Consider the following 23,757-nt stretch of genomic DNA (forward strand, 5'->3'; position numbering starts at 1 on the left):
ATAGTTCATAATGCATTCTTTGAGGGGTCACGTGGGATGTGCAGAAAATGATGCGCACCAGTCAACCTTTGAGCAACTACTTCCTGAAAAGGTCGCGTCATACGATACACCTCTTTTCTGCCACTCCTGGGAAAACATCACAGTAAAGTTGGAGGCGGTTTAAAGCGCGAGGAACTGGACAAACAGACGAAGGTAAGACTTACATTTTAAAGTCGGACAAACAAACGTGAAACTAAACGCATGTAGAATAGCTCAGATGGTGAGGCTAGCTACATTTACCGCTAGCACGAATGAAAATTAACATTTTGCTGTTCCATGACTACTCTGGTCAGTCCTAGCAGTACCGTACGTCTGCGTTTGATTTTTCATAATTTGACGCACAGCCACCGATCGAATGCTGTGTTTCTATCGTTGTGGGGAGCCGCAGTTAGTTCCTCACCACGCCATAGGGGAGAGCATGACTGCCAGCTCACTAAAATGCGCGTGAGTCGTTTGAGACGTTGCGGTTAGAAGTCTCGACGGCAACTGCAACAAATGACAGAAATGACGCGATAGCACTCGTCTATGCATTGGATTAAGCAAGCGAATGTCAACTTTGACCTATGTTTGTGCTTTCACGCAGTTGTAGTTGGCGATAAAGTTACATGTTTGCAATGCATAGTTCAAAGAGCACAGGCTGCTAATCGGTTTTTGACTGTTGGAGCTAGCTACGCTTGTAAGAATCAAACAAACATACCTACATGTTGACATAAATCCTTAAACATGAAGAGATTAAAGATGTGAGATGAGTATATAATTTGGCACACAGCAACAGTGATTTACTTCCTTTATCATACATAGCCATATGATAAACTACTAAATCATGCAGTGCAGTTGTACATCACTCCAAACTCCAGCAACAATCATCCACAGTCCTCAATGCTTTTCTAGTTTGTTCAACATGCATATGAAATTGAATATTATTGGTTGTATTGACAGGGTATGTGTTGCTGGGTGACAGAGTGCTACACCCTGTTCTGTTGTGTGTACTGAGCCTGGAGGCAAACTTGCCTTACCTGACCGTGCCCATCACACAAACATTGTGTAATGTGTCCCAACAACTCTTGGGCTGCACACCACCAGGCATATGCCAGTAGCGTATTCTGACGACATGATAACCATAGCAGGGCTATCAACAGATTTAAACAAATTGAGAGATTAACTAATTTGGATCTGTAATTAACGGATCTAATAAATCTATTTTTTAATGTCACTTAGAAATTGCTGAGAAAAACACCCAGATCCCAAACGAACACCAACATCTGTGTCCCCCCCCCCACACACACACACACACAATCGTCTGTATGGATGGATCAATATTTATGGTGTATATCTTTTTTTCAATTATATATTCATTTGCCGCCTTGAGCAACTGTTTTTCGCATTTATCAGCCAAGTGAGAAATATGGATTTGAGTCGACACAATACCGTGAAGATATTCGAAATACAGACTGGTATGTTTTTGCACCCCTGTATCTATATTATTTGCTCTAGGAACCCCAACTTGATACCACAACAGCTTTAGCAGCATGAACCGTCGCCCGTGCTGTGCATGTGGAATTCCTAACAATGACTCGGCCGTACATGAAATGTTACAAGGCAGCAACTTTTTTTTAGCTGCATGTACCTTGCAGGAATAATTTAGATGTGTGTCATATGCACAGTAAAAACAACAGTAGCTGCTTGTGTTTATAGCCATATTGGACTTTTCCTGCTGTTGCTGGGCATTGAAGTTGCTTTTGCCAAAGTAAAAATAGTTAACAGCTGGTTCCAGGCAAAAACTACACTCTTGGACCCAATGCTCTCTGCTAAATATTTGCTGAAACACCCCAGCCGGTTCAAAATGATCAGCATGGAGGTTGGAGTACTTGCTTGGCGACCACGGTTGACTTCCGTTGTTACTTTCCGATCTACTGGTCACACATTTCTTTACCCTTTGGAACGCTGAAGAAACACTTGCCACTTCCCTCACCATTACTGCGAGCATCTGCCACACAAATGATCCATTGAGGAAGTGCTGAATCGCATAGAGAGCAACTGAACACGAAAAGCACACAACTGCACGCCACAGTAGTCACTCAATACCTGAAAAAATCCCCCAAAAGACGACTTTTTCGACAGAGGGACAAGTTTTGGGGCCATCCACCTACACAGGTGTACACAGGTGTAAGTGAATGGTTCATCTCAGTCTAGGCTGCAAACTGTCAGTGACCTAAACTATGGATGCTTTTACTCCTGATTGCTGCTAAACAAATAGGTAAATAAATCTCTGAAACTTTTATGTTTTAGGGAACATGTGAGAGATTACATTTCCTGAAAAATGTTGTCAAATTCACGTGATTGGAGGCATTTCTCAATACAAATGGGGCTAGACGTGCATGAGCGCGGCAATTTAGAACAGTTGGCATTTATCAACACACATTACTTACTGGTGTGCGTACGACAGGTGTTCGCAAGTTTGATAAACACAGATTTTTCTGTACTTACACACACACACACTATAGCTTTCAGTCGTATGCACAAATTTAGAACTTGTTCTATGCACTCTTTAATAAATGAGGCCGCTGGCAAGTCGACGAGAATGAAACTACTGTTCAGATTTTAGAGATGTCACGGAAGAAAACGGTTGGTTTTGCCTGATGTTTGTTTACCCCCCCCCCCCCCCCCCCCAATTTTTTTTTTTTTTTATGGATTTTGGGCAAAGTGCCTGTATTTCTTAAAACTTGTCTAGTTGCTACTATGTTCTACTACTGATTACCAGAGAACAGAAAAAGATATAATCTAACCTTTTTCCTGGTGAAAAAATAGTCTACGCTTTCATTTGGTAGATTTAATGGAAACATAATCATAGAACACAATATTCTGCAGGTCTTGAAAAATGAGTCCAAGTTCTGTAAAATGGCTGGCACTAGGGTCGTGATCATTGAAAATGCTCTGGCATTGAATGAGTTAAGTAACTTATGGAAATGTAAATTATGCCTGGCGTGCCGTCTCCCATCCAAGTAACATCGTATCTTGGACTGACACTTCACACATTTCAAAAACGGCGGTAGAGAGGAAAGGTGAAATCATCAAGTCATTTGGTTGTTTTTTTTCTCAATCGTTCTGCCATGGTCTAATTACAGGAACATTTGTTTACTCGTGATAGTCGGAGCTATTGCCACCGGAGGTACGTTAGATGTCATAGTGACACTGTCTCGAGATGGCTTCGAATCATCTGACTGTTTTCAAATTGTTTTGTTGTTGTTGTTGTTGTTCCTTCTACTCAGAGATTAGCAATCCCCTTGCCGGCTGCTGTCATGTCAGACCTCAGAGAAGATGGTGGACTTGACAGCGATTACATGGTTGACTTCTCCCTAATGAACAACCGTCTCCACTCATTCAACGGCTCCAGTCTGGCTGAGCAGGTGCCCGCAGAGCGACTGGCCCGAGCAGGATTCTACTACACCGGACACGCCGATCGTGTCTGCTGTTTCAGCTGTAAGATGACGGTGGAAAACTGGTGCAGGGGAGACACACCTGTCGAGAGGCATAAGGAAGTAAGTCTAGATGACATGGAAATGGGACACACACTTTTCTTCTTATCTGCTTCAACATATTTGATCTGAATTGTAGGTTTCCCCATTGTGCAAGTTCCTCAGCTGCACCCATCGCACCAGTTTGCAGCGCAGCTCACATTTGACAGGCTCCAGATACAATGAGGAAGCTGAAGACATGGAATATCGTTTGAGAACAGGGGAGGTGGTTGATGAGTCCACCTACCCAATGGTCCCTCATATGAGGCGAGAGGAAGCCAGACGTCAGACCTTCTCCTCTTGGCCACCCACTGTTCCAGTGACACCCACAGATCTGGCACAAGCCGGCCTTTACTACCTGGGCCAGGGTGACCGGGTTCACTGTTTTTGCTGTGGTGGCATGCTAGGTGGCTGGGAAGCAGGGGACACTGCCTGGGGTGAACATGGCAAACATTTTCCCTATTGCTTCTTCATCCTTGGCCATGATGTGGGAAACGTCCCATCCGAGGGGGGTACGGGAGTGGAGAAGCGTAGCAGTCCACCTCAAGTAAACACTCACGACCCTATGGGGAGTTTTGAAGAGAGACTGCGCAGCTTTGCAGGGATTCAGCACCCAGTAGATCATGCTCAACTTGCAAGGGCTGGCTTCTACAGAACAGGTATGTACCTGACTTAGATCAGTAATGAAGGCCGGGAACACACACAAAGATAATCGGGCTGGTTTTGCCCCAATTTTTGCCCCCTCTTCAAAAAGGACTTCTAATGCTCGACAATCTTGTATCTTGTAAGATTACCCCTACATGTGAGGTGTTGTTAAGAGTGGATCTTGCTTTCACGATGTGTAATTTTACATTATCGAGTATTTATACTGCCTCGAAAAAGAGAAGGAGTCTGTTGATGGCCACAAAGTAGGAGGAAATGTATACACGTATCCGATCTTTTCCAATGCGTTCGCGGTCTGAACGGCCAGGTCGCACGACACTGAGGAGCCCAAGATGCGCTCCGCGCAGGCGGAGGGGAAAGTGCTGGCAGCAGGGGGATCGAATCTGCAAAGTTGTTTTGAGTAACACTATTGACTTTACATTTTACTTTAATTTAATCCCATGAAGCATAAAATGGACATTTATGGCGATTTTAGTAATTCAGCCACAGCTCAGATAGATTGATTTTTTACGCACGGTTATGACGTGACGTCATCGTTAGTGATGTCTCCATGAAATGAGATAATAAAGCCTCGCCTCATAATTTCCCCCAAATACTATTTATTTCTACCTGCTACCTAAACACTTCAATGCACCGACACGCTTGACCACATTTACTTCCGCAAACACAACGTCGGGTGTAACGTCGTCTCTTCTTCTGCGGTAGGCGGGCCACTTTGACGACATGTGTTCATACAGCAGACAAGACAGAGGTCGCATTTTTAATATAATATGAACGCTTACACACAAAAAAATAGGATTTTTTTAGGGGTGGAGGGAGCAATTCTCTCTCTTGGTGCTCAGCATGTTTACAGAGGCCAAGGCAGAGGCGTGTAGAACAAGATGCATGATACTTAATTTCGCGTTTAACCGACTAGTAAACTACAAAACGTTTAATAAATCGTAGACTGTTAAACGACTAGTCGCGTACATCCCTAATCCAAGTACAACTGCTCGCGCTCTTCTTTCTCCGCTGCTCCACTCGCTTGCCGTACGATGCATTCATGAACCTCGGAAACATCACAACTCAGCAACACACAAACACGACTACAACACAGATAACAGATAATATGCTGTTGAACATTCAAAGATTTCAATGCCTAGAAAGTTTATACAATTTCATAAAGACTTTTTAAAGTTACTGTATCTTTTTCATTATAAAAATAGTTTTAATATAGTTAGCAAGAATTGTAACTGTTATTGTAAAGTGGTACCTGTATTTACGAAATTAATTGGTTCAGGAAGAAATTTCTAAAGGCGAAGTCAACGCTAACATTTCTTTTTCAACAATATGTACTATGCAAGCCCACTAGTTGAAACAGGGCATTCTGATAAATGTTGCGTTTGTGGAATAAGTGTTAATCCACTTCTTTTAGCCATCCCTGGAGGCGGCCATTTTGTCTTCTGTCGACTGAAAATGAAATCACAACTTCTCACAAAGACCAATCACGGCTCAGATTCAGAAAACAGGTCAGTCATGATTGGTCGTTGTGAGCAGTTGTGATGTCATTTTCAGTCGACAGAAGACAAAATGGCCGCCCCCGGAGGTGGCTAAAAACGAGTGCATTTTGCTGCTTAATTTATATTCCACAAACGCAAAATTAATCAGAATGCCACGTTTCAACTAGTGGGCCTGCTGGGAACATATTCTTAAGAAAAATATGTTTGGGTTGACTTCCGCTTTAAGTAGAACATTTTGTAAGTAGAGACGCGTGTTCCATGTAAATGCCCTAATCCGTTCCAAGCCGCCCAATATTCAGACATAAATGTTTTGTAAAGCATAAAAATGCATCAAAACATGTAACAAATACATGTTACAATTAGATTATTGCACAATAAATGAGAGTTGTGCATAATGTAAAAAAACAAAGAATAGAGTAAAGATTAAAAATGATGGTCGTTTACCTTTTAATTGCTGTCCTCATCGCTTTTTGCCCTCTTTGGTTCATGTTCTCGCTCAGAAGTGGTTTTTGCCTGGCAGTTTTGTAAAGAACTGCTTTAATAATGTGGCGACTGACCAAACGCATCCCCTTTTCATACTTTTCTATTATCTCTTGCTTTGTTTGTATGAACAAAAAAAAGATTTTCTCCTTTTTTTTTCTTCTTTTCCTCGTTTCTAATTCATGTAAATCGGAACACCTCATGGCCCGAGGGGCGAATGACGAGGACGCTGCATAGACATATCTATCTATCTACTCGTCTACCCATCTATCTGTATACCTAGACACATATGGTAGAGGTCCCTCTTAGCCAATGGGATGCCAGGAAGATGCTAGGCTAGCCAATGGCAGAGCAGCTATGAGTATTTTGCATTCAGGAAAATCCGAATTATTTATAATTAAATAATAAATTTGTAATAGCACTATTATTTATATTTTCCGAAACAATCGTCAACTTATAACGCTCCCATCTCCGGTCGTCTTCGGAAACACTCAGCATCTACTTACTTACTCTTGTCTGAATATATGTTCTTTTGTGTGTGAAGGGACAGGAGACAAGGTGATGTGTTTTCGCTGCGGTGGAGGACTAAAAGGCTGGCAGCCTGATGAAGACCCATGGGAAGAGCACGCCAAAAGTTATCCTGGGTAGCAACAATAATTTCAACATGCATGCATTTCACTTAATATTGCTGTTCAAATTTGGCTAATGGCTAATGACATTCTCAACTAGATGCAGCTTCTTGTTATCAGAAAAAGGACAAGAATTTATCAACACCATCCAACTACAAGATCCTCAACAAAACAAAGCTGTAAGCCTACAATACTTTTTACTTTTGCCACTCAAAGTTTGTGAAGCTCATGCCAATTTGGAAACCGATCAAACTTTTTCTTTTTTGGGGGGGAAAAAAATCTGCTTAGTGTTTAGGTTTTTTTTTTTTTTCAATATATGGAGTATTTGCCGAGTGCAAGATTACACAAAAAAAAAGGTTACTCTTGGTAATAAAGTAAACTACAATGCCCAAACAACTGTTTGACCTTCCTTCTTCTCTACGAACATACAGCAATCCCAAAATATATACATCTAAAATGAACCCCAAAAGGTTATGTATGATACTAAATGACAAAGACAATAATGAAGAGCATTTTTACTGTAATTATTTTTGGTTTTAGTTTTATGAACGTAAAATGTAAGATGTCGTTTGTTTTTTTTTAAGCATTTTTGTTTTTATTTTGTCAGCAAACGTTTTTTTAAATTTTAGTTTAGTAGTTATTGAGTTACTTTTCATTAACTATAATAACCTTACCCTGAATTGATTGTATTCTTTCAAGTTCCACCATAGATTGTTTTTTTCTGAACCATACAGCTGCTGGAAAAAGTATTTTTGGAATACTGAACTGGTTACACTACTTGGCTAATCTATACCGACTCTTAGAAAGGGTGTAACCATTGTACAAATGTATTATATTGTACCTGAAATAGACAGCAAGATTTTTTGTCAAATTAAGATAGTTACTGAGTTTTTGAAAATGGTTTACTGGAAGCTATATGTCTGTACAGTGTATAGTCAGGCGGTGTTTTTTTCCCCCCTTTCTAATTGTGCACATTTGTTTTCAGACCTCAAGTCATCAAAATGGATTTACAGCATACAGAAATGGTAAATGCATTTGTGTACTACGTTTCATCCATCCATCCATCAATCCATCCATTTACTATACCACTTACTCAGTTCAGGGTACAGACTATGCCCTGGCTGGACTGATGACTAGTTAAACATTGTCATATATAAACAGACAATCATACACACTCAGGTTTGCAATTGAATGTCACTGAGTGGGAATTAAACCCACAGAAGTCAGGCAGGTGTACCGCTACACCATCAGTTACTGGGAATAGATTTAATTCTTACCCTTTCATGTTTTTTTTTAAGACTGACAGAAAATGTCAAAAGGGATGGAAATGGCAGAGTAAATCCTTGATATTATATCACAATATTATGCCAACATTAACAATGGTGCCGCTGTACTGTACAGTGAATGTGCAATAATCAGTATAATGAAATATGATATAGCACAGTAGGTAAACTTGTAGAAACATTTGTATTCGAATGGGACTACATGCAAGTGTTTTTTTTTTACCTATTAAAATCAATGTAACATTAACAAAATAAATAATGAAACAAAAACGCTTTCAAGAGGGCTAATGAGGATGGAAAGTTCGGTAAAATTCTAGATCCTTGGGGTATTTTGACCAAAGTATGTCACAAATGTGTTCAGAATAGTTTGGATTGAAAAACAAACATCTCCTTTCATCCTGTGAGAGAAACAATGTTGTGATATGATTTTGCCCCTCAGGTGTATGGTTTCAGTACTGCTCAAAAGTTTGTGAACCTCTTGAGAATTTTAGAATGTCCAATTGTTTCAACCTGATTTTGTTGTTGAATCCAAGCCATTATATTTTATATGAAATAGCAGGGTGGGCGGCCTGGTTAGCACGTCCGCCTCACAGTTCAGAGGTCTTGGGTTCGATCCTGGCTCCAGCCTCCCTGTGTGGAGTTTGCATGTTCTCCCCGTGCCTGCGTGGGTTTTCTCCGGGTGCTCCGGTTTCCTCCCACATTCCAAAAACATGCATGGTAAGTTGATTGGACTCTCTAAATTGCCCCTAGGTGTGATTGTGAGTGCGGATGTTTGTCTCTGTGTGCCCTGCGATTGGCTGGCAACCAATTCAGGGTGTCCCCCACCTACTGCCCGAAGACAACTCGGATAGGCTCCAGCACGCCCGCGACCCTTGTGAGGAGAAGCGGTATCGATAATGGATGGATGGATGAAATAGCAGGTGTCGGTTTAGCAATTCAATATATTTGTCTTTTATTTTTAATTCATTTTGTAGTTAAGATTGAATTAAAATTAGTTTTGGGTCACTACAGAAACCATTTGGTTGAGTTTTCACTGCAAAAGGAGGTGCAATAAGTCAAAAGGTTCACATACTTTTGCCCCCATGAAGTTTGAGTTTTTCTGATTATAAACAAACTTTTGTTAAATAATGAATGACAATATTTTCATTATTTTTTGTTTGAGTCCATTATTTTCAATGTCAGCATTGTGGATTGGTTTATAATCAAACATTTTCATAAAGCTATTTGAATATTTTTTACAAAATAATTCACCATCCCTGCAGGGTTCACAAACTTCTGAGCATTACTGTATCCCAGTAACAAACAAAATTTCAGAAGATAGTCAAATATGTATGTTGTTGTGTGCACTCAAGTTCTGGTGATGAATTAACATAGTGTTCTTTTTTTTTTTTTTTTTCACCTTTCAGATGAGGACCCATTGGAAACACTCCGGAAGCTGCAGAGGGAAAAACAGTGCAAAGTGTGTATGGACAGAGATACTTGCGTCGTCTTCATCCCGTGCGGCCATCTAGCCACCTGTGAGGAATGTTCACAGACGCTTATTAAGTGTCCAATTTGTTGTGGGGCCATTACGCAGAAGGTCAAGACGTACATCGCTTAAGAAAAATAGACTCTTGCCAATCAAACATTTTGTGCTGCTGTCTCATAATCACTGACTATATTTTAATAAGTGTAGATAGCCTGTAATATTGCAAAAGACTGTTTGTATGACAACAAAGGAGTGGCTATCGAAGAGATAATCAAGTGTATATTATAAAATATTTAATGAGATTGAGACACAAAATTATTTTATCCCATATTTTCATTCCAGAGGTGCGTTGACTATGTTTGCTTTTTATTTGACGTGTTCACTGTTTTTGAACAGCTCCGGATGACCTGTAGTGGGATATACTGTATATGATTTCACACTTGTTTGCTTTTACTTTTAATAAATAAAATGCCTTGACATTTTGAAGAGTTTACTTGCTACCACATGGCTATTTGTTTAAGTAGATGATGAATAATGTAAATAATCAATCCACAAAAACTCTTTTGTGAAAACTGTTTCAGCAATAAAATGCACTAATTGGACATAAACCATGCTGTAATGCCTTTCAATACACAAGCACAGAAAATGGCTACAAAGTTAAAACATGCATACATTTCAGTTATTTTATTTTTTTAAACTTGGGCAAAAAAAAAAGGGTGTCGATCTCGTACAGTACAGTGTAAACATGATTGTCTGACGTGCAATACTGCGCAATGGCCACTGGGTGATGAGTTGTCGAGCGCCGATGTTGTGGCCGCTAGGTGGTAGCTCTGGACTAGGATTTCCTCCTCCCAGGTCGTCGAAACAACAAATTGAACTACGGAGCAAGCGGGTGAGAGAACGTCCGAAAACGCCTCTGACCGCGACTTTTAAACTCTTTTTTGACTGAATTTAGAGTGAGATTCGGCCCGAGGCTTGTAGAAGTAGTTCAAGTTAGGAATCAGCTGGGACTATCATTTCTCAGCAAGGTAAGTTAGCTGTAAAATGGCGGAAAGCTATGTGGAACTTAGTTGATTTGTATTTTGCTAGCCGCTTGCTAGCCAGGCTAGTTGAGCCTAGAGCGCGGATCTCTACCTCCTCAGTCAAGTCGCCTCGTTAGCTCCGCTGTGAGAGGCTAGCCTTACTCTGGTTGGTAGCGAGCTAACGCACTAGATTCTTAGCACACTGACGCAAAATAAATCGGTCGAAACGCTACGAAATGTGTTGTTTCGATGGACTTGGTTGCACTTCACAATAATTGTAAACAGTGTTTGTTGCTTATGCAATATGGTACTGAAACTCCCGAGGCAAGATGGAGGACGCAAGGACGTGATGTTTTTTTAGGGAACGTTAGCGCGTTCTGTTAGCATGGTTGACCAATCTGAGTTTGTCGCGCTCGTGATTTTTTTCTTAATTGTTGGTGTTAATGGTATTAAAGCTGAACCTGGGATAAGTGTAGTATAATGGAGGAAAAGAAAGCGGTCATTTGATGCATTTGCACCTCACGCCAGCCTCCCCGCTAATATTAGCATGTGATTGCACCGTCGAGCTCGCGTTGTTGTGTTATTATGGTCGTCCTACGATAGCGGCAACGCTGACCCTTTTCCGAAACAGCTTGCGTGGAAATTCAAATCAGACTTTTACACTTGTGTAGAGTGCACTTGCTCGAGAATTTCCACTCGCGAGGTCTCCGAAATTCACGTTGCTAGCGCCGCTAGCACCACCCGCGCACCGGTGTCAATTTTGACAGGAACCGACGAGGAGTGTGGTCACGTCGGCTCCGTTGGTGGGAACGCGGGCATTTGTGTGCAGCTGCGTTGACTGTCCAACTCGTCGATTTGGAGCTTTACGGCTCGCTGCTATCCAAGATCCTCGCCCCTTAGCTTCATGGTTGCAAGTTTATGAGATTCACTGAGCGATTTGGCGCCACTTTTTCAGTCAACACCCATTGAATCCCGTCATCGTGTAATATTTACGCAGTAACTCGCGAAATGGCCACATTAGCCATGTCTTTAGATGGCAAACACAACGGTTTTAACAAGCAATGCCATGTTACAATACAAACAAAGCACCTGTGTTCAGGTGCGATTCATGCCGTCGTAGTTTCCGGTAGATCTTTTATCTGCATTATCGTGGCAAATACTGTCTATTGTAAGCAGCGACAGGCCTCCTCCTGTGTTAGGCCTTACTTATTTATTAATTTACTTATTAATCTGCTCTAGTAATGTAATGACGGATCTCCATGATATTTTATGGGATGCACGATGTGGTTCATTATCACTCGTGAATGTGAATGTGTGTAATTACAGTATTTCGTTTATTGTGCACAAGGCAAGTAGATGGATGGATGATTGCCTTTTTATAAAGTTACTGTTTGTGACACTTTCCTATACAGTACAGTAAAGCAGTAGTTGTGGCCTGCAGTATCTTGTTGATGTTGGTAACGCGTTTTGATTGGTCGAAGTATGTGTGGGGCGGACAGAGCAAGTCCATATATGGCCAGTGAGGAAGATACTTTAATAATTGTAAAGCAAGGGGGACGAGGAAGAGGCAACCAATGCGTTGAGTGCTGAGTGCCACAAGAGCATCTGTACCGCCCACTGTTACCATGTGAAGCAAGAAAAATCTGTTTTCATCTGTTTTTTTTTTTACTGTGTCTTCTCTAATTTGATATCTCAATTTAGGTTTCATGCAAGCTGTGTTTTCTGAGTGTTACAAGCCAGTCATAAATTGGTAGTTATCCAGAAGATGTTAGAGAAATGATAGCAGCACCAGAAATACCAGCCGACTTCCCCTATGCTCAGTAAGTGCTACTTGTAATTTTTGTTCTGTTACTTTTCTTTATTTGGACAGAAATATTCATTTAATGTTTATTTTCCCATCACTAGGGATACAGACACCCAATTTTCTTCAGACACAGACTTTTCAGAAGATCCAGATGGAAGGAGTTCAAATTCAGCTAAAGGAAAGGTATGTAAAGCACGTTGGATTTCATCTCTATCGTAAGTAATTCATTATTTTTAATCAGGAATTTAGAGGACAATGTAGACAATTGATATAATCATAAATACCAAAGTTGTGCCACCATCCAGCAATAATTTTGTTCAGTCTTTTGATTGTAGGCCTCTTTATGGGCTGATCAGAAGAGCCAGTCAGCCTGTTTTATTTTTGCGTCTGTTGCTTTAACATCATTGCAGATGAGATAATATGAGCAAAACTACAATGGAGAATGTCTGTCATTGAAGTCAAACGAACCAAGTGTGCCCTGACCCGGCTGGCCTCCAAGCATGTATTTGGCCATAATGGATTATTAATATTTAGTGCACAACAACACTATATGGCTACTACAGCTTTTCATTTCATCATTTTCATTTATCCTATGCTGCTGATTGATCATCCACTAATGAGCCATTAATTGGGCAGTCTTTACACTATAAGGTTCAAGTGACACAATTCAAACTTTTTCCTCCTAAGAGGCAGTATTTGGCTCTTGGCTACTGAAATAGAAAAAGAGCACACAAAATTTGATTACTCAGATCAGAATCCAAATGGCTAGGACTAATAAAACAATGTTTGATTATTTTCTTTTCTTATTGTTATACACTTCTGTGTTGTCACTTGTATAGTTATTAATGTGCAATTTTAGGCATCTGTAGGTTATTTCTTGTGTTTAGTAAATGTAAATGCAGTGATTTATGTCTATATATATATATATATATATATATATATATACACATGTACATGAACATGTACATATACATGTGTGTGTATGTGTTGCTTGAAATGTAAATTAAGTAGACAAAAAAAAATCAGACATTGCCATTAAATCAAAATCAGGTACTTGGACCTACTGTGCAAATCCAGCCATTGACACACAGACACTGGATGAGCATCGCTATTAAGGAAAGCGTTTTGTTGCATCTGTTCAAGGTGACCCTTGCTTGGACCAACACAAAATTGTAGCGTTAATTCTGAGAACACTAAACACTGTTTGCATTGCAAAAATAGCAACTAGTCCAAGGTGTAGTCTGCCGTTCACGCCAAGGCAGCTGGGGTCCGACCGCTATAGAAAATGGATGGATGTCAAAAATAGACAAAGTTGCAAAAACGGCACAGCTACAATACCCTTACTTTTGTAAGCGCTATACTGTCTCAGAGCTTGACATAAGGACCGTATTGTTGTTCCCCTAATGTCATTGGGTTTTTTTTCAGGGTGGAAAGAAGGGGAAGAAACCAGCAGGAGACAAAAGCAAGGGGGCAAAGGGGGCCGGTCGGATAAATGGCCACCACCAGGAAAATGGCATGGAAAACATGATGCTGTTTGAGGTGGTCAAGATGGGGCGGAGTGCAATGCAGGTGGGACATGTTATATCACAAACACTGATGTTGTCATTTAAAAAAACAAAACAATTTTCTCATGTTTCTTTTATCATGTTTATTGCCCTCTCCAGTCAGTTGTTGATGAGTGGATTGAGTCTTACAAACATGACAGAGATGTTGCGCTTCTTGATCTCATCAACTTCTTCATCCAGTGCTCAGGGTGTAAAGGTATGTTATTTTAGTGTGTTGTTAATCTTAATGAAGCAAATACCCATAAACTATCTTAAACTTTATTATTAATTAGTAACACTGCTTGTATCATACTTAGATATATTGAAAACCGTTACAAGTTTTGTGTGCAGAATGGAGGTCACAGTTTTATTAGGACCATGTTCCTATTTTGTGTGCCTTCAAGGTTAGCACAGAAAGTCTGTAGTCTTTAGACTTTCATGGCATATTTGTTGTGTAGGGGGTTGACAATGCTATAATTTACCTAGTTACAGCAGGTAAAGCAACTACAATCTGAACTGTACTTTGAATTTACATACATGAGAAAAACTATGTTCATTTACTAATTACATAGGGCTGGGCGATTATTCAATACCAATATATGTTGCGATAGACACGTGATCTATATCATTATAAATTGTGCTCGATATAATATTGATAAAAAATAGTCAGGAAGCAAATCCCAACCCGAAATTCTGCGTGTTGTCGGCAGAGGCTACATTATGATGTGTGCCACAATTACAAACATCTAAGACAGGCATGTCCAAAGTCCTGCCCGGGGCCAAATGCAGCCCGTGTTCAGATTTATACCGGCCTGCAGCCTCAAGCATAAAATAAATAACGAGTGGCCCGTCAATAATGTTGACAACAGTAAAAAAAAAAAAAAAGTTTTTTAAATGCACGTACATCTTTTTTATATTTGACTACCAGATGGCAGCAGACCTGTGGTTGCCCTCTCGGGTGCTTTCTCTTTACAAAGTTTGGACACCCCTGATCTAAGAGGACATTTTGAGTACAATAGTGTGTTTTCAGTACACAAAAAACCTGTCTGTGAACCTTGTTTGCCGAAGAAGCGCATGTGTGCGCGCTTGTGTGGCATTCGTATGCAGAATGAAAGTGTAGCTTAACTTTAACTTTGTTCAAATAAATGAGAAGTCACCTCAGTGCAGTTCTTCCAATAAGATTATATTGTGTATACGAACACAATCAAACACTTGCTAGGTCCGACCCTCTCAGTGTTGCACTACACAGGCAAGTCAAAATTTCCTATGAATAATGAGCCCGCTAAAAAGATGAAGTTGCTTTAAGACGGGTGGTCATCTGTAATGCATGCACTCCGAGAGTATTAGTTCGCTACGCTTACATTGCATGCACAACAAATGAAGGTTAATGTAACTGCATTAACCATACTGCTTCGGAGTTGTGTCTTCCACAAATAAACATTTACAGTGCACTGCTGGAGGAGCTGAAGATGTTAACATTGTACATTACAATGTACACAACAACAGTGTAGTGCATACTACATTCCCTGAAAACTATTTATACCACCAGACATTTTGAATTGTATTTTTAGTTTCTTGATGTTTTTTTTTTTTGTAATATTTATCTTTAATCAATTTCAATGTTTTTTTTTATTATCTCTAATCAATGTCATTGTTTTTCTTATTTTAAAGAGTAAAAAAATTAAAATTCCCATAGATTAAATACGCTCGTGATTCGCCCAGCCTTACTAAGCACATTATTTTTAAAAAGACGTTTATTTAATCTTTAAATTGACTAATTTGACTTTTTTGTAGTTGTGTTAACCTTGTATTAAAGCTTAAATATTATATTTTAAAAATGGGTGTACCGAAATTCAGCCCTTTTTTTAAACATATAAATCCTTAGTTTGAAGAGTAAAAGAAAAAAATCATATGCAATATATATCGTTATCGACTGATATGAAATACTTATATCGGGATAAACTTTTCAACCATATCACCCAGCCCTACACTCGCGTGTTTCTCATTTGAATGTCGCTGCTGATAACATTTTTTGTTTCTTGAATTGACCAGGTGTCGTTAGTGGAGAGATGTTTCGCAACATGCAGAACTCCGAAATTATCAGACGAATGACAGAGGAATTTGATGAGGTAATTTAATTTGACCCATTCCTGTATAATGCAGATTTTGTATATTTTTGATATTTTCTTAGAATCACTGCTTTTTGCACATATGATATTATTGTATGGCACGTGATTAAGAACACTTAGAGGAGCACCTCTTGGTAATAACTCTTCTCATTTCTTCTGTAGGACAGTGGAGATTACCCTCTTACTATAGCAGGGCCCCTGTGGAAGAAGTTCAAGTCAAGTTTTTGTGAATTTATTTCGGTCCTAGTGCGGCAGTGTCAATACAGTATCATCTATGATGAATATATGATGGACACCGTTATCTCCCTTCTCACCGGACTATCAGACTCTCAAGTCAGAGCCTTCAGACACACATCTACACTGGCAGGTAAGATTGTTACTCTTTGAAATTGAATAGAAGGTCTCTAGGTACTGTATCATCATTATAACATTGACTTAGGGGACAACTAATTTTGAAGTGCATGTTACCGTGTTTTCCGGACTATAAGATGCTACTTTTTTCCTCACACATTGAACCATGCTGCTTTTCAATGTGATGCCATTTATTAAGGATTTTATTTTTTACTGACAAGCTTCAAGCCGTCAATACATTTTCCCACATCTGACCAATGAAATTACCAAACGTGTCACAGTGGACTAGTGAAACTCCCCGAGTCCGCGTGCATACTGAATATTCGTCAGCCATTTGCGGTTGGAGCGCACACGCGGGCAACCTGAAACTCAGGTCTCTGTGTGTGTAGCAGTATGCGGCTGTTTAAGAGTGAATAAAGAGGATGTAGTAGAGCGAAAATAAGCATTGTAATGAGCATAGGGAACGAGTGCCATAAATACAGCAATCTCTGCAGTGCGACCACGTCTCTCTATTGTTTGTTTGGCGACCGACTCCAACCATCACTGGCAACTGTCGACAGGCACTAACTAACGGCTAGTCACGGAGGATAGCGTTTCTGGCCATGGAGCTATGTCTCCCAAACACGTAACAAACGGTTTCCAAAGGCTGAACTGCCACGGACTTATGTACACTGCTGTCTGATCAAGCACATCAACGAATTGGCCTCGTGTGACAAGAGTGACCGAGAGAAATTCTGGGAATCCACTGTGTAACTACTGTATCTGTGTTCGGCATTGTTTTGGGGCAAAAAAAAGCGTCTACAGGGATTTAAGGTAAACGTTTTTAAAAAGCCATCTGTGTGAACTCAGTATTTTCAAATATCACGTTATAACGTGGAGACCCGTGGCTGTTAATACGAAGCAGCCAGTGTATTTACACATGAGATTTTATGACTAAATGTACCGGTAGCTGTTTCGGCTTTTAATCAGCTGTGTTTTGTAGTCTGGAAATTACAGTACTTAATTTTGTGAAAATTCCCCTTATTGGCACTCTGTCTTTTGAACAGCAATGAAGCTGATGACAGCCCTGGTGAATGTAGCTCTAAACTTGAGCATTAACATGGACAACACCCAGCGACAATACGAGGCAGAGAGGAATAAAATTGTGGCCAAAAGGGCCAATGACCGACTGGAGCTCCTCTTGCAGAAACGCAAAGAGGTATGGTCAATTTCATTCATATAAATGGAATTTTGGAAAACTGGAGTAAATGTTCAATTCTCAATTAGATTTGGGTTAATAGGCTATGACAAGCCAATTGACGCAATATATTCACTGTAGAGTGCTGAGCTGCTGTCATGTCATTCGATGCTTGCCAACAATTATTATTCAGCCTTATGTTATTGTTTGCCAAATGAAATGGATGTACAGTATTTAAGTGTCATTTCTCTGCAGTGCCCTCGTGTGTTTTTTATGGATACTGCAGAGCTCAATGTGTCATCTGGCTTTAGGGTTAAGAAAGAATTCTGCAGATCTTTTTTTGTTGTTGTTGTTGTTGTTGTTTTGTCGCACTGTGTTATTGTAATAACTTTCACCACGTCCCAAACTCTGGCGGGGTTAGCATTATATTATTTTCCCCCTTAAATTAATGAGAAGGATTTAAGTAGGAAGCGAGGTTACAGAAAAGATGCGGCATTTGGCATAATCATTTCAGACATTTGTGCTTTGGCTACTATGCAGCAGTTAATCCGTGTCAATCACTTTATTTTGCTACAAAATACATGCATTCCTCTTTTGGTGGCGTAACGTTTATGTTGGTGGTTGAAATGTCTGCACGTTCATATCTAGTGTTATTCAACTCACATCTTCTGTTCACTGGGTTATATCCCAGCAGGTCCCTCCTGCCTTCCATCTGTATACCACCTTACCACAGCCTGGTGGAATATTTGGTTGCCACTTACAGACATAGGCAATATTGATATTGCCCTCTTAATAAAGGATGGATGGTTACTCAAAATGGTCACTGAAATAACTAACAAGACTCAAGTGTCATTCCACAAAGCTTCCGGTAGAATGTCAATTGGACAGGTGCTTTTTTGCATGTCACATCAGCTCAACGCTAACTTGAAAATAAATGCAGAACTCTTGCATGCTTATGTTATGTCTTTTTTTTTTTCAGGCAATATTGAATAATTTTCTATGTTTCCATTTCAGCTCCAAGAAAACCAGGATGAAATCGAAAACATGATGAATGCAATATTTAAAGGAGTCTTTGTACACCGTTATCGGTATGGAGCTATCAAATTAACTTTTTTTTTTTTTTTGCTGCTGTCCAAGACATATTTGTTGTATTTTCTTTTAATCAATAATTGTAATGTTTCAACAGTGATTCAATAGCAGAAATCAGAGCCATCTGTATAGAAGAAATTGGAGTTTGGATGAAACTCTATAGTGATGCCTTCCTTAACGACAGTTATCTAAAGTATGTGGGATGGACCATGCACGATAAGGTGGGTTAGCAAAGAAATTTACCTCAGCTTCACATTTTTCGACAGCATATTCTTTCTTTTGCTGCATGAAGGCCCTGTTTCCTTAACATTTTAGTCAAATCTAATATTTCTCTATTTTGGACTACTGTCAGGGATACATGTATAAAAATCAATTTTAGCCACCAGAAATGAAATTAAAAAAAAAAAAACTTTACTGATGCCCATTGTTTTTCCAGATGCAAGAAGCAATACCACATTTAAATTAGGTCTGCAAAGGTACAGTAAGCTCTGTACCTTGTATTTTGGGCCACAGTTGGGTACAGTTTTGATGCGTGTTTTGGTGTACTAAATATTTTTACTTATTTCAAGTTAACCATTTTTAATTGGAAACTACCTCTTATGCCTTGACTAATTTTATGCATATGACAATACAGTACTATGATGAATGTATAACAGATTAAAGCATAAAAATGTCAATTTAAAATGCGACAACACTGGCTTGATTGGTCATGCCTGCACCCTTGTCGGCAGGCATAACCATTCGACCTACGCTTAATCCAGTTGTTACACTTATGCTAAATTCTGACTGAACATGAAATACTGCATCGCCCTGCATGTCACACATGCTTTTGTTCGCTTGGGAACTACACGGGGTTGCTTCGAGCGGACAAGAGGAGGTCGTCCTCCTTCTCCTCCGACAGGAATAAAAAAAGAAGTTCCAACATGGCTCGTCAATCTGGTGGCTGTGTTATCATTTTGGCTGCCGACCGTCATCTCGGTTGACGGTTCAGTAGCTGTAAACAAGTCAATACACTCACCAGATACGCCAACTTCCTCACTCCCCATTATCCATGCCTGCTCCGTTTTGACTCCATCTCGGACGGCATTGAAAGCTGGCTGTGTTGTTTATCGCTAGGTGCTCACAGGCCGCAATGATAATTATTTTCCTACATTGATTTTCTTTCACCACGTGTGTCTGTTTGTGCTTGTGCTGCACGTGACATAGTAATTACATTCTCAAAGCCAATTGGCTGTTGGCGATGCGACGCCACCAAACGTTTTGCAAGCGCTGGCGAAATGGGCAAAGCAGCAACATTTTTGCGCCACCCGACACACAACAGCTCCTGACGGCGCAAACGCATTGATGTCTTTGGGAACACACCACCAGAAATGTTCAGCTCGCATTCGGTCCGACCGCAGGATTAGGTTGGGAATTCAATCGTCGCTGAAATGTTATTATGTGGACCAAACCACACATCTTCAACCACAGAAAAGGACTGCGAACGTTTAGCAATAAATACTCCCACTGCACGGGTTATTTTCTCAGGTTTATATTAAGTGGCAAGTTAGGTTTGCTTCAAAGCATTTTCAATAGACACTTGCTGTTTTGCTGGAGTTAGCTGTTCAAGTCGCTTGACTGTCGTGTGTCCAGCAAACATTATACAAGGGTTCAAACACAGCAGAAGCTTGGTCATATTGCTTGTTCCCGTAAAAGTACGGGAGATGTTTCAAGCTCTGCTTGCACACAGTAAAACGTCAACACTTTTCATTCCTTTGCTGTTGTATTTAACGGTCAAATTGAAATCAATCAATACTGTAGATTAGGATTTTGCGATATGACTGAAAAGTATGTCACGATATAAGTGTTTCATATTGGTCGATATCGATATATATTGATTTTTTTTTTCTTTTTTTAACTGTTGAAAATAATGACCTGGAGAAAAATTTATTTAGGTCATTTTATTTCAACATAATACTTACCCTTTTAACTCATTCACTGCCAGACATTTTCAGACTCTCTTTTACCCTAAATGGGTTGGCTGCTTCTTCTTCGTTGGTTTAGTGGCAGCTTCTTCGTTGGTTTAACTTCTTTGTGTTTCGAGGCGGAAACGTGCTGCCTAAATCACACACCATGCCCCGACCGGGTTTGTTTTCTATTTTTTTTTTTCTATCGAACGTTTTATCGAAGGCATTTTATATTGATGTCGATCAATCGCGATACACATTGATATCGAATTATCGGCCCAGCCCTACCGTAGATTTGAACGAAGCCAGGGCTCAATCCTTCTGTTTTATTGCGTCTGTGAGCTGCACTTTTAAGTTGCATAAAGTTACAATTGCGAGTGTTGGAACGTGCAACGGCCACACGCACACTGACAATGTCGATGTGAAGTGAATTGCAAAACTGAAAAACTGTGGTCCATAAGTAAGTATTGTCCCATTTAAGGGACCATCCCATCCCTAATTCAAACACATGGTTGAACGCTTTATGGATCGTTTATCAAACCAAAAATGTAAATGTAAAGCGTAATTAAATGTTTTCCAATGTTTCGGGGGGTTTTTTTCATCAAGCTCCCTAAAATATTTCACTTGTTTGATGCCAATATCTGTTTGTTTGTGCTGATCGAATAGCTGAATTTTAATACAACGTTTTTGTTTTCAAATTGTTGATTTTAGCAAGGTGAGGTACGACTGAAGTGTTTGACAGCTCTGCAGGGTCTGTACTACAACAGAGAGCTTAATGCAAGGCTGGAACTCTTCACCAGTCGCTTCAAGGTCAGCGCCACCTGCTGGCCATCTTAAACACAACATTTACACTGCTTTCTGCATATTTAACAAAAGCTCAGTTGCCATTGACATGTCTGAAACTGCTGACAAGTTGTTTTTTTTCTCATTTGTACTGAAAATTCTGTTCAATTTGTCTTCCCTTTCGTTTTTCCAAGGATCGCATTGTCTCCATGACCCTTGATAAGGAGTATGACGTTGCAGTACAAGCAATTAAGTTGCTCACTTTAGTTTTGAAGTAAGTTCTAAATGGTTTTATCAGACTAGAAACACTGTTTACCATTTATCAGTGGAAAAGAATCTTCATAACCTCATTGAAAACCCTTTGTACACACACACACGCGTGCACACAAAGTATTACATATCCAGCACATTGGAGGAACTTGTAACAATTTTGTTTGTGCCTTTTACTTGAATGGCTCTTTTCTGTGTTGGTTTCTCCAGTAGTACAGATGAGGTATTGACCCCTGAGGATTGTGAGAGTGTCTATCATCTGGTCTACTCAGCACACAGGCCTGTTGCTGTTGCAGCAGGAGAATTCCTCTACAAAAAGTATGTCAGACATGACTCGAACAGAATTGAGCTTTTCACTGATGAGCTGACGTTCTACATTTGGCGTCTGTCTTTACCCTACGCTCAAGTTTTCTGGCCTAGGATACATGGAATTTATATTATTTTGTAGGGATAGGCGGATTATCGGCCGGGCTGATTATCGGCGCCGATATTCTGCGTTTTGACGAATGACAGCATTGGCTTTTTTTTTTTAAATATGATGACCGATAGTAAAGCTATTTTAAACTGCGTTGAAATAGCGTTTTGGAGGACTTCATTTACCTGGAAAACTATAAGCTATTGTTTCAGTTTTCATGTAGCTTTTTAAGACCTGCTGATGACCCTGAGTGCTCCCTGAACCTCTTGTTAGAATTTTATAACAAAGAAGCAAATAATAATAAAAATATTGTCCAAATGTGTAATAACCATTAAAAAAAAAGCAACTCTATGCAAATCTGCAAAAATTGTTCAATAAACATATGTTTAAAGACGTTTCAACAAAGTTAAGAGTTTTATTTATTTATTTTGATTCCTATATTTGCCTATTTCCTGAAAATGACTATTGGCTCCAAATATCGGTTATCGGCCTCCTTGACTTCTTATAATCGGTTTCGACCCGGAAAAAAACATCAGTCCATCTCTAAACATGAGCAGTTTATGACTCTCTTTTTATAACCAAGTTCAGATTGCAGCGAAGTTAAATGGTTTACTGACCTGGCATAATACTGTCATTTGCCAAATTCCCCACTAGGCAATGCTGATGCGCGTTACAGCATTCAAAAACTACAAACACAAAGTGGAACTTACACTTGTGGTTTCTTTATTCTAAATTGGATTTGCGTCTTACAACCTGTGACATTACTGCAAAAAATAAATAAATACATACTAATGTCACAGGTTCACTGCCATTGTGTGTCCAGTGGAAGAATTTACAAAAGTCAAACTCAGAGGCCTCTTGCATTTCTTCTTTTTGCAAGCTTCTATACAGGATTACATTTAACGCTCAAATTGAGTATTTTGCGGGAGTAGGCTATTTAAGTGACCAAACTACTCTGTTTTCAAAGATTGTTTAGCCAGAGGGAACCAGAGGAGGAAGGTGCCCCGAAAAGGAGAGGCAGACAAAGTCCCAATGCAAACCTCATCAAGACCACTGTTTTCTTCTTCCTGGAGAGTGAGGTACACAACATTTTTTGGAGTCTGTCTTCATTGATTGCATGCAAGCTATTAGTCATTCACCCATCCTGCGTGAAATTCTTTTTAGCTCCATGAACATGCAGCCTACTTGGTGGACTCTCTGTGGGATTGTGGTCCCGAGTTACTGAAAGATTGGGACTGTATGATCAGCTTACTATTAGATGACCCAATGCCAGGAGAGGAAGGTATGACAAAAACCTCAACGCGCGTTGCTGACAGGTGGCTTGGAGCAAATGCGTTTATTTATTAACCAGACCTTTTGTCTTTGGGACTTGTAGCTCTTACAGACAGACAAGAGACAGCATTGATTGAAATCATGCTGTGCACTGTACGCCAGGCTGCTGAATGTCACCCCCCTGTGGGAAGAGGCACCGGGAAGCGGGTAAGTTGCACGGTGGATAAAGATGAAATCAAAGGTTTTGCTACTTTTGGCATGTAGTCCTTTTTTCTTGATTTTTTTTTTTTTTTGCCCGGAATGTTACCACCTTAGGCCTTAGATTTATCAGTCTGACTCTGAGGGTTCAGCTTCTCCACAAAATGAATGAACCCATTCA

General features: G+C 39.9%; 2 protein-coding genes across 3 annotated transcripts in view; both read left to right on the plus strand.

The window, feature by feature from the left end:
- The first annotated feature begins 23 nt into the window (after positions 1–23).
- On the plus strand, positions 24–10,184 carry xiap (X-linked inhibitor of apoptosis). The gene is made up of 7 exons (XM_086024152.1): positions 24–192; positions 3,309–3,578; positions 3,655–4,213; positions 6,741–6,840; positions 6,926–7,004; positions 7,811–7,850; positions 9,515–10,184. Exons 2-7 carry the CDS (start codon positions 3,339–3,341, stop codon positions 9,706–9,708), a joined length of 1,212 nt encoding a protein of 403 aa, XP_085880278.1. The 5' UTR covers positions 24–192; positions 3,309–3,338; the 3' UTR covers positions 9,709–10,184.
- A 167-nt stretch (positions 10,185–10,351) lies between these two features.
- The window catches only part of stag2b (STAG2 cohesin complex component b), a 32,784-nt gene continuing 19,378 nt past the window's right edge, over positions 10,352–23,757 (plus strand). Inside the window, exons 1-16 of one of the 2 annotated variants that reach the window (XM_086023556.1) lie at positions 10,352–10,468; positions 12,300–12,418; positions 12,504–12,585; positions 13,828–13,971; positions 14,067–14,163; positions 15,999–16,075; positions 16,238–16,442; positions 17,473–17,624; positions 18,618–18,691; positions 18,790–18,913; positions 21,350–21,448; positions 21,616–21,695; positions 21,902–22,009; positions 23,074–23,185; positions 23,271–23,388; positions 23,482–23,585. In XM_086023556.1, coding sequence (XP_085879682.1) covers positions 12,375–12,418; positions 12,504–12,585; positions 13,828–13,971; positions 14,067–14,163; positions 15,999–16,075; positions 16,238–16,442; positions 17,473–17,624; positions 18,618–18,691; positions 18,790–18,913; positions 21,350–21,448; positions 21,616–21,695; positions 21,902–22,009; positions 23,074–23,185; positions 23,271–23,388; positions 23,482–23,585 — 1,620 coding nt within the window. In that variant the 5' untranslated portion in view covers positions 10,352–10,468; positions 12,300–12,374. Of the gene's footprint in view, positions 10,605–12,299; positions 12,419–12,503; positions 12,586–13,827; positions 13,972–14,066; positions 14,164–15,998; positions 16,076–16,237; positions 16,443–17,472; positions 17,625–18,617; positions 18,692–18,789; positions 18,914–21,349; positions 21,449–21,615; positions 21,696–21,901; positions 22,010–23,073; positions 23,186–23,270; positions 23,389–23,481; positions 23,586–23,757 lie in introns of both variants that reach the window. The other variant, XM_086023555.1, reaches the window with a different exon arrangement.

The sequence above is a fragment of the Filicampus tigris genome, chromosome 2 (assembly GCF_054856515.1).
Source record: "Filicampus tigris isolate MCC_2025a chromosome 2, RoL_Ftig_1.0, whole genome shotgun sequence".
Lineage (NCBI taxonomy): Eukaryota > Metazoa > Chordata > Actinopteri > Syngnathiformes > Syngnathidae > Filicampus > Filicampus tigris.